This window comes from Pecten maximus, chromosome 11 (assembly GCF_902652985.1).
Source record: "Pecten maximus chromosome 11, xPecMax1.1, whole genome shotgun sequence".
Lineage (NCBI taxonomy): Eukaryota > Metazoa > Mollusca > Bivalvia > Pectinida > Pectinidae > Pecten > Pecten maximus.
This window is the reverse complement of record NC_047025.1, coordinates 37761550-37774056: the sequence shown is the minus strand read 5'-3', so window position 1 is coordinate 37774056 and position 12507 is coordinate 37761550. Positions and strand designations below refer to the sequence as shown.

Genomic DNA, 12507 nt, shown 5'->3' with positions numbered 1-12507 from the left:
ATACAGACCTACAAGTCAGTACACTGTTGTTATAGGATACAGACCCACAAGTCAGTACACTGTTGTTATAGGACCCACAAGTCAGTACACTGTTGTTATAGGATACAGACCTACAAGTCAGTACACTGTTGTTATAGGACCTACAAGTCAGTACACTGTTGTTATAGGATACAGACCTACAAGTCAGTACACTGTTGTTATAGGATACAGACCTACAAGTCAGTACACTTTTGTTATAGGATACAGACCTACAAGTCAGTACACTGTTGTTATAGGATACATTCCTACAAGTCAGTACACTGTTGTTATAGGACCCACAAGTCAGTACACTGTTGTTATAGGACCCACAAGTCAGTACACTGTTGTTATAGGACCTACAAGTCAGTACACTGTTGTTATAGGATACAGACCTACAAGTCAGTACACTGTTGTTATAGGATACAGACCTACAAGTCAGTACACTTTTGTTATAGGATACAGACCTACAAGTCAGTACACTGTTGTTATAGGATACATTCCTACAAGTCAGTACACTGTTGTTATAGGACCCACAAGTCAGTACACTGTTGTTATAGGATACAGACCTACAAGTCAGTACACTGTTGTTATAGGACCCACAAGTCAGTACACTGTTGTTATAGGACCTACAAGTCAGTACACTGTTGTTATAGGACCCACAAGTCAGTACACTGTTGTTATAGGACCCACAAGTCAGTACACTGTTGTTATAGGACCCACAAGTCAGTACACTGTTGTTATAGGACCCACAAGTCAGTACACTGTTGTTATAGGACCTACAAGTCAGTACACTGTTGTTATAGGATACAGACCTACAAGTCAGTACACTGTTGTTATAGGATACATTCCTACAAGTCAGTTAAAATATTCTAGACACATTATGCTTTCCGTAATGGTCATGTACAAATGTAGCTGCTAATGTATTTCATAAAGAAAAGGCTCACTGGCCTTGAAAGTTAGCTGAGTAGTGATAGCTGTACCTCCTGTCACATGACAAGGAAATAATTAATGTATGCATGAACAGAAACATCATAAAAAAGCCAGATTGCACAAATTAAATTCTGCAGGCTGTGTGAATTGAAATACAAATGGTAATTGACCAAGATATATATATATTGCTGTAAACTGTTACAAATTACAATACCTATATAAACAGGCTCTACCAAATCTCCATATTATAAAGTTACAATTATAAAATGCTAGTAAATTAAATTAAATTAGACTGGAATGAATACGGAAACAAACCATGGAGAATCGACCTACTATAGTAAATCATAGCTCCTCCACAGTGGAGAGGACCTCAGGTTAGAAAATTCACAATTCAGCAAATACACATTGAAACATTTCAAGCCATCAAAATTATAAAGAATAGACAGTGTTAAGTTATATATATATATATATATATCTCGGTACAACTACGACAGGAAATTCAAATCTATAAATATGGCTAGGCTGTGGTTTACATTTTCTTATCATCAAATTATCGTCATATGTTGAGGAAGTTCAAATATATCCCAACACCAATAAATAAAATATATACCCAAAATGTCACTGTCATTTTGAAAACTTTACCCCTTTCTTAAGAAGAACTTTAATAAGAACTTTCCTGCTAAAAAATGCAGTACTGAAATTCACAAATTGATAAACTATCTATGTATCGAATCTCCAAGCATCCAAAAGGTATCAGCATTTCATTATATTTTAGGTTTTTGAATCTGAAGAGGATCAATGAAATGTATAGTTGTCTGACCCATTAGGCCTATATGTACCCTAATAACAGACTTACCCCTGAATGGCTACCATAGTGTCCAACACGGAATTCTAGCCGGCTGGTAAAGGACATTGTGGTAGGGAAGGCTGGAGAGCTGTGTGATATCAGTGTGTAATACTACAATATCCACCTGCCAGTTATTTATGACTACTATACCCTAATCTCAAGTGCTGCATATTCTCTGGGCTCATTTATGGCATGGCTGATTACTCCAGGAAGGAAGGAAGGAAATACATAAATAAATGCTTAACATTACACAATATACTTATCTCTTTAGAATACAGGGGAGCTCAATGAAATAGAGCAATACAACAGCAAAATATCAATTTTCAAACAATAACTGGTTAAAAGATATCTTCAATGAAAATGAACAATGCATAAAGGTGAAAAACTACAAAAACCAATTGTAAATCCAGTTTAAAACAGACTTGTCAGAAAGAGGCCACATAATGTATATGCCTGACTCAACCAGAATGTGACCTTTTAACCTTGATCAGTGACCATCAAAATATAATCAGTTATAGAACTTGATGTTATGAATTTTACAGTGTCAGAATGCACTGCCCAGGTAACAAAGCAAGAAAAATCTCAAGTTGGTGAAATTCTCCGAAAAGCAATGTCCAGCTAAGTTCTGTGTTGTACTACCTCAACTAGGTCCCCAGGAGTACTAGTATTACTAGTGGTATACAGGGCCCTCTTAAATAAAAGCAAGCAGATCAATAAATCAGGGTTCATGATGATTTGTTAACACAAACTTTTCATTTAAAAATTGGTAAAGTTTGACCTTTACCTTTTAACCTTGGTCTATGACCACCAAAATCTAATCAGGTGTAGATTTTTATCGATGTTTTCAAACTATGGTGTAAAATATGCACTTAACGAAGTTATAAGATAATGAAGGAGTTAATGATATATATTCTATTAAAGCTTTTATAATCAGAGGTGCAAAGTCACATATGACCTTTGACACTCTAACCTTGGCAGATAATATGGTACTCTAGAGATACTTGTTTTAGCTTGATAAATATTGTGTAAAAAACAAACGGACAGATGGAACTAATTACAGCAATACACTTTCATCCTTGAAGTTTAAAAGTAAATAAACAAAATTAATTTTGTCTTAATTTGAAGATCATAAATCTTTTCAGATCCCTTACAGGTGTATTCATTATTAATAGCTACATTTATATAGTACAAGAGCTGTACAGGTAAATACTGAATACTCTCTCTCCCTCTCATTAACTAGAACTGTACAGGTAAATACTGAATACTCTCTCTCATTAACTAGAACTGTAGAGGTAAATACTGCATGCCCTCTCTCATTAACTAGAACTGTAGAGGTAAATACTGCATGCCCTCTCTCATTAACTAGAACTGTACAGGTAAATACTGCATGCCCTCACTCTCATTAACTAGAACTGTACAGGTAAATACTGCATGCCCTCACTCTCATTAACTAGAACTGTACAGGTAAATACTGCATGTCCTCTCTCATTAACAAGAACTGTACAGGTAAATACTGCATGCCCTCTCTCATTAACTAGAACTGTACAGGTAAATACTGCATGTCCTCTCTCATTAACTAGAACTGTACAGGTAAATACTGCATGTCCTCTCTCATTAACTAGAACTGTACAGGTAAATACTGCATGCCCTCTCTCATTAACTAGAACTGTATAGGTAAATACTGCATGCCCTCACTCCCATTAACTAGAACTGTACAGGTAAATACTGCATGCCCTTACCTCTCATTAACTAGAACTGTATAGGTAAATACTGCATGACCTCACTCTCATTAACTAGAACTGTACAGGTAAATACTGCATGCCCTCACTCTCATTAACTAGAACTGTACCTGTCCTCTCTCTCATTAACTAGAACTGTACCTGTCCTCTCTCTCATTAACTAGAACTGTACCTGTCCTCTCTCTCATTAACTATAACTGTACAGTGTCCTCTCTCTCATTAACTAGAACTGTACCTGTCCTCTCTCTCATTAACTAGAACTGTACCTGTCCTCTCTCTCATTAACTAGAACTGTACCTGTCCTCTCTCTCATTAACTAGAACTGTACAGTGTCCTCTCTCTCATTAACTAGAACTGTACAGGTAAATACTGCATGCCCTTACCTCTCATTAACTAGAACTGTACCTGTCCTCTCTCTCATTAACTAGAACTGTACAGGTAAATACTGCATGCCCTCTCTCATTAACTAGAACTGTACATATGTACCTGTCCTCTCTCTCATTAACTAGAACTGTACCTGTCCTCTCTCTCATTAACTAGAACTGTACCTGTCCTCTCTCTCATTAACTAGAACTGTACCTGTCCTCTCTCTCATTAACTAGAACTGTACCTGTCCTCTCTCTCATTAAGAAGAATTGTATAGCAACTCCATAACCCCTAAAAGTTGTCTATATTTGATAAGATCAACTAGATAGTAACAAAACCATTAACATTGTAATTGCTGTCATATATAACATTGCAATGACGGTTCAAAGCAAATTTGGTAGAGTATTTTATAAAATAAAACATCTAGTCTCCTTTATTGAGGATTCTACTAACACAATATGTTCATTTAAATAAGGTTCTATAGACTTTACAGCCTTCTTTTATATATATGTAGCCCTCTGCAATCTATGAATCTACTTATTAATTCTATCTCAATACTTTTTTTTGAACAGTCAAGAAATTTACTTCTTTTCCCTTATTGGACCCCATACTTGTAATTGTTAAAACAAAACTAAGTCTTTTCATAAGTCAATCTTCGAGAAATAAATAAATTTGACCAAATCCCTTAATCATAGATTAACAAGGTTTTTAAATAATTACCTCCATTTTTCCTACTGCACTCTTCTATTCTCTTCGATGATCAGTGTAGGCAAGACTTGTCAATTACTTCGATGAAACTTCTGGACTGGTAAACTAAGGATTGAGACAACAGTACTGCAGTCTGAAAAAAGTCATGTAACCTTGTGTTAAAACCATTGAAATGCATGCAACATGATGCAGTAATTCAATTGCATGCTTCAATACTTGTTAAACAGGTTAAACTGCCACTCTGTACTTACCCCCACCCCGAACTACAGGTTTGGCGGTCTGTTCTGTCTGTATTTATAGGCTCCTTTGGATTGCCCTACCACCTATTTAAATACAAAAACGATCTCCTGAATGGCAATGTTTGAAAACCACAAAGCATATATTTGTTGAGGTCTATAGAGGTAAAGTATCCGGTTCCATACCCTAACAACACAGGCTGCACAGCTGCAGATTTCCTTTTACAGATAATTGCCAATTAAGTCTTACATTGAAAGGTTAAGGTATGAGATCACCTTGACCTGTAGTATTCTGATGACCACTAAAAAGTTAAACAGGGGCTTATTGTCCTCTTTATTGTGAGTTAATTAAGAATCTAAATTATTCCACAAAGATCAACAAGTGATTAAATAACACACATAAGTATACAAGTAAAACTTAACACTTACAATGCTGCTGTTGTTATTGTAAGTGCCCCCTCCGGCTGACGTAATTCTCTGGTGGCTTGTGTCCACTCCTCTAGGTGATGTTAGGTCTTTGCATCATACTCGATCGGAGCTTGGCTATGTATCCTCTATGCCCGCTTCTTCCCTACTGTTGATACTATAATGCTTGCCATTGCAGGCAATATTACAGAGATGATTGCAGGCAGTATTACAGAGATCGATATTTAATTTAAACTAATTTGTAATATATCAAAATTTTCAGTCTCCATGTGCATTCCCCTTATATACAAAGTTTACTCAAAACATGTTAATAAATTTAACATTCCCCTTATATACAAAGTTTACTCAAAACATGTTAATAAATTTTGCCACAAATGCTGGATTTATGGTAGTTTGACCTTTGACCTTTGAGATACTATATGTATAACACTTGTGGAACTCGAGAAAACGATTAAAAAAGGTGTTGTCCTCGAAAACCATGATTGGCAATCATGTTAAAAAATGGCTGCAGAGACTGCCATGTCAAAGTTTTTACCAGGACGGAAAAAAACTTTGGTTTTTCTTAAATTCTTTAACATTCCAACCAATTATCAGCTCAATGGCACCACTGGAGAACTGGAGAAGATGTTTAAAATGTTTTTTTTTCAAGATAGGGCCATCTTGGATTTCAAACGACCCAAAAATAACACTTTTATAGTCAGGGCTATCTCAGGATCGTTTCGGGAAAGTTTGAGTTATGAATCCAACTGGTGTGCCAACTTATAAAAAATGTAAAAAGTTTATTAACGGCGCATGGCAGATGATAGACGAAATACAATGGATGACCTAACAATTTTGTCAACCCCAGCATGCTACTCAGGGCATCTTGGTTAAAGAGGAGTCATTTCAAGATTTAACACATTTGACCCCTGTGATATTGAAAGCAGATATATCACAACATATAAACAAAGACAGAAAAATGGAGATAAAAATATGCCACTCAAGATGTTTCTCATGTTACCAAAAAAGTTGGTGAGCACAGCATTGTACTTCAGTCTAAAATTCTACTACACCAACATGGACTTTAACAAGAAACAGCTCTTATAGTTACCAACCTAGCTAGGGAAATGAATATATATTTGTACTTGTATTAAGTTTCATGATAAACAATATTTTCTTTTTACAAAAATATGTCCTAGTGTTTACCGTGTTGCCAATAAAAGATGTACAAAACTCTTCAAAGAATTCAGGAATTTAGATGTACGCTATACTGATGAATGTCAAAATAAAAATTGGTATTAACACAATATTACCCAACTCTGGCCTTGAATAGAGAATGGATGGACCAAATATAGTTTTGAAGGATACTATTATATATACACAATCTGCTTGACCCTCCTACACCCTAACATACTGACTTCAATAGGCGTATATAACACTGGTCACAGCTCCCTTTATTGTGGAAGTTGAAAGCCTAACCCTTTGCAGTGTTAAATGGCTCCAACTCAGTCACTTTTTACCAGAGCAGCATAAAAAGTAACAAGTACCATCTACAAAATACAGAATACATGATGAGACTAGCTTGTACCTTCCCTCCAAAACTCGAGTTTGATAGTTATACTTAAATAAATAACCTTTATAGATTGGAGGGGCTGAAGTCTGCATTTCAAACACAATAAATACTAATGTGATACCAATGTCAATATCATGAAATAGTTTCAATTCCCGCAGAGATGTCCCAAGATCACATCTAGCGATGCATTTTATAGAATAATAGTCCTTTGAAATTTGAGTATTTGAAAGTAAACAGACATGTCTCAATTTAGACATATTTATATGCACAGTGTTTTTTTTATAGATTTTGATCAAAGTGGCAATAACTGTTCTGACAAAAATGATCTTCCAAACTCAATAGATTTAACCGACAAAAATTAACAATCATGTCTATAAAAATAAAAAGCAATTCCTGTAACCATTGAATTTACTATAATTGCTTTAATGGAATTCAGAAATCATGGTGTAGGATGGATTTATTGTACTCAGAGAGTTTAATTCAGGATTATGTAAGCCGGATCCAAACAACCCACGCCCAGTTTACATGTAAATACTTATACAACTTAAAATTTCATGATCATACCAGACTTGCTGAGGGAAGCAATATAATGCATAATAGATCCTGTTAATTTGTTAAGAAATCTGTATAAACAAGTCTACAATGTATGTCCTTGAAAAGATTTTTAAATAGTCAATACATGAGGATTGGACTTCTTTCCTGCCTATTAAGGTGAAGTGATCCGTAAATTTTAAGATTAACCCGCAGACATGCACACAATTGTACCTTTCAATCAGATATGGATTGCATACACCCACGTACAGTAATTCTAGTGCATGTGGTATTGTTATGAAAGGCGACAGAATTTAGTGCTCATTGGAACAGTCGTCAAACTGAACGACAAGTTTTAAATGTGTTTTTCAAGATGGCTGCCATGGTAGCATATCATACTGTCACAAAGTAACAACATGTACAGGGTGGGGATATCATACTGTCACACAGTAAAAACATGTACAGGGTGGGGATATCATACTGTCACACAGTAACAACATGTACAGGGTGGGGATATCATACTGTCACACAGTAACAACATGTACAGGGTGGGGATATCATACTGTCACACAGTAACATGTACAGGGTGGGGATATCATACTGTCACACAGTAACAACATGTACAGGGTGGGGATATCATACTGTCACAGTAACATGTACAGGGTGGGGATATCATACTGTCACACAGTAACATGTACAGGGTGGGGATATCATACTGTCACACAGTAACATGTACAGGGTGGGGATATCATACTGTCACACAGTAACATGTACAGGGTGGGGATATCATACTGTCACACAGTAACAACATGTACAGGGTGGGGATATCATACTGTCACACAGTAACATGTACAGGGTGGGGATATCATACTGTCACACAGTAACATGTACAGGGTGGGGATATCATACTGTCACACAGTAACATGTACAGGGTGGGGATATCATACTGTCACACAGTAACAACTGTACAGGGTGGGGATATCATACTGTCACACAGTAACAACATGTACAGGGTGGGGATATCATACTGTCACACAGTAACAACATGTACAGGGTGGGGATATCATACTGTCACACAGTAACATGTACAGGGTGGGGATATCATACTGTCACACAGTAAACATGTACAGGGTGGGGATATCATACTGTCACACAGTAACATGTACAGGGTGGGGATATCATACTGTCACACAGTAACATGTACAGGGTGGGGATATCACACTGTCACACAGTAACATGTACAGGGTGGGGATATCATACTGTCACACAGTAACAACATGTACAGGGTGGGGATATCATACTGTCACACAGTAACATGTACAGGGTGGGGATATCATACTGTCACACAGTAACAACATGTACAGGGTGGGGATATCATACTGTCACACAGTAACATGTACAGGGTGGGGATATCATACTGTCACACAGTAACAACATGTACAGGGTGGGGATATCATACTGTCACACAGTAACATGTACAGGATAGGGATATCATACTGTCACACAGTAACAACATGTACAGGGTGGGGATATCATACAGTCACACAGTAACATGTACAGGGTGGGGATATCACACTGTCACACAGTAACATGTACAGAGTGGGGATATCATACTGTCACACAGTAACAACATGTACAGGGTGGGGATATCATACTGTCACACAGTAACATGTACAGGGTGGGGATATCATACTGTCACACAGTAACAACATGTACAGGGTGGGGATATCATACTGTCACACAGTAACATGTACAGGGTGGGGATATCATACTGTCACACAGTAACAATATGTACAGGGTGGGATATCATACTGTCACACAGTAACATGTACAGGGTGGGGATATCATACTGTCACACAGTAACAACATGTACAGGGTGGGGATATCATACTGTCACACCAGTAACATGTACAGGGTGGGGATATCATACTGTCACACAGTAACAACATGTACAGGGTGGGGATTCATACTGTCACACAGTAACAACATGTACAGGGTGGGGGATATCATACTGTCACACAGTAACAACATTTACAGGGTGGGGATATCATACTGTCACACAGTCAAACATGTACAGGGTGGGGATATCATACTGTCACACAGTAACACATGTACAGGGTGGGGATATCATACTGTCACACTAACAACATGTACAGGGTGGGGATATCATACGTCACACAGTAACAACATGTACAGGGTGGGGATATCATACTGTCACACAGTAACATATACAGGGTGGGGATATCATACTGTCACACAGTAACATGTACAGGGTGAGGATATCATACTGTCACACAGTAACAACATGTACAGGGTGGGGACACATACTGTCACACAGTAACAACATGTACAGGGTGGGGATATCATACTGTCACACAGTAACAACATGTACAGGGTGGGGATATCATACTGTCACACAGTAACATGTACAGGATAGGGGATATCATACTGTCACACAGTAACAACATGTACAGGGTGGGGATATCATACTGTCACACAGTAAAAACATGTACAGGGTGGGGATATCATACTGTCACACAGTAACAACATGTACAGGGTGGGGACACATACTGTCACACAGTAACAACATGTACAGGGTGGGGATATCATACTGTCACACAGTAACAACATGTACAGGGTGGGGATATCATACTGTCACACAGTAACATGTACAGGGTGGGGATATCATACTGTCACACAGTAACAACATGTACAGGGTGGGGATATCATACTGTCACACAGTAACATGTACAGGGTGGGGATATCATACTGTCACACAGTAACAACATGTACAGGGTGGGGATATCATACTGTCACACAGTAACATGTACAGGATAGGGATATCATACTGTCACACAGTAACAACATGTACAGGGTGGGGATATCATACAGTCACACAGTAACATGTACAGGGTGGGGATATCACACTGTCACACAGTAACATGTACAGAGTGGGGATATCATACTGTCACACAGTAACAACATGTACAGGGTGGGGATATCATACTGTCACACAGTAACATGTACAGGGTGGGGATATCATACTGTCACACAGTAACATGTACAGGGTGGGGATATCATACTGTCACACAGTAACATGTACAGGGTGGGGATATCATACTGTCACATAGTAACATGTACAGGGTGGGGATATCATACTGTCACACAGTAACAACATGTACAGGGTGGTGATATCATACTGTCACACAGTAACAACATGTACAGGGTGGTGATATCATACTGTCACACAGTAACAACATGTACAGGGTGGGGATATCATACTGTCACACAGTAACATGTACAGGGTGGGGATATCATACTGTCACACAGTAACAACATGTACAGGGTGGGGATATCATACTGTCACACAGTAACAACATGTACAGGGTGGGGATATCATACTGTCACACAGTAACAACATGTACAGGGTGGGGATATCATACAGTAACATGTACAGGGTGGGGATATCATACTGTCACACAGTAACAACATGTACAGGGTGGGGATATCATACAGACACACAGTAACATGTACAGGGTGGGGATATCATACTGTCACACAGTAACAACATGTACAGGGTGGGGATATCATACTGTCACACAGTAACATGTACAGGGTGGGGATATCATAGCTGTCACACAGTAACATGTACAGGGTGGGGATATCATACTGTCACACAGTAACATGTACAGGGTGGGGATATCATACTGTCACAGTAACATGTACAGGGTGGGGATATCATACTGTCACACAGTAACATGTACAGGGTGGGGATATCATACTGTCACACAGTAACATGTACAGGGTGGGGATATCATACTGTCACACAGTAACATGTACAGGGTGGGGATATCATACTGTCACACAGTAACAACATGTACAGGGTGGGGATATCATACTGTCACAAAGTAACAACATGTACAGGGTGGGGATATCATACTGTCACACAGTAACAACATGTACAGGGTGGGGATATCATACTGTCACACAGTAACATGTACAGGGTGGGGATATCATACTGTCACAAAGTAACATGTACAGGGTGGGGATATCATACTGTCACACAGTAACAACATGTACAGGGTGGGGATATCATACTGTCACACAGTAACGACATGTACAGGGTGGGGATATCATACTGTCACACAGTAACATGTACAGGGTGGGGATATCATACTGTCACACAGTAACATGTACAGGGTGGGGATATCATACTGTGAAACAATAGGCCCAACAGGCTTTTGAGGTCATCTGACTACCTTGAGTACATCATACTACTATAGCAAGTAATTAAAGGGGCATTTCTTGGTTCGAGATCAGAAAGATGCAATAAGAGGCCTAATGGGCCTGAATTGCTCACATGGCTCTACAGCAGCTTTGAAGTACATCTAGGTCATTTCTGCAAATACTTTGCTGATTACCACTTTATTCAAATATAGTAGGCTAGGTCAATAAATCTTCGAGTCCTTCCTTCCAGTATTCTATTGGCCTAATATCACATAATGGAGTCTCTGGCTATCAAACAATCATTGTTTAAAGATTTAAGCCTATTTGACCCCTGTCATCTTTAATGTAGGTCAAGGTCATTCATTTGAACAAAGTTGGTAGCACTTCACCGAAGCATGCTTCAGGCCAAATATCACGTCCCAGGGCCTCTTGGTTATTGAGAAGTCTTTTGAAGATTTTAGCCTTTTTGACCCCTGTGACCTTGAATATAGGTCAAGGTCATTAATTTGTACAAACATGGTAACCTTTCATCCCAGCATGCTACAGACCAAGTATCAAGTCACTGAAATTCTTGGTTAGTGAGAAATTATTTAAAGATATTAGCCTATTTGACCCTCATGACCATAAAGGGGTCAAGGTCATTCATTTGAACAAACTTGGTACCCCTTCACCGAAGTATGCTACATGCCTAATATCAAGTCCCTGGACCTATTGGTTATTGATTACTGTAAATCACTTATATTTCGCGGGTATTTAATTTCGCGAACTCACCTAATTTGACTTATTCACGAATACATAATTTCGCGAATTCTGATCTCAAAATGACTTTAAATTCGCGAATGACGTTAACAGGTTGGCGATATTTCCATGTTGGTAGCCATTTTGTTTATGAGAGTCATGTGACGGTACAAGAAAAGTCATGTGATA

General features: G+C 38.3%; 1 protein-coding gene across 3 annotated transcripts in view; it reads right to left on the bottom strand.

Annotated features, from left to right (window-relative positions):
- The window catches only part of LOC117337355 (hemocyte protein-glutamine gamma-glutamyltransferase-like), a 54244-nt gene extending 49109 nt beyond the window's left edge, over positions 1-5135 (bottom strand). The window contains exons 1-3 of one of the 3 annotated variants that reach the window (XM_033898314.1): positions 5031-5135; positions 4860-4931; positions 4621-4741 (exon numbers count right to left, since the gene is read on the bottom strand). In XM_033898314.1, coding sequence (XP_033754205.1) covers positions 4621-4626 — 6 coding nt within the window. In that variant the 5' untranslated portion in view covers positions 4627-4741; positions 4860-4931; positions 5031-5135. Of the gene's footprint in view, positions 1-1804; positions 1950-4620; positions 4742-4859; positions 4932-5030 lie in introns of those variants that run through there. The other 2 variants (XM_033898312.1, XM_033898313.1) reach the window with 2 other exon arrangements.
- Positions 5136-12507: the final 7372 nt, after the last annotated feature.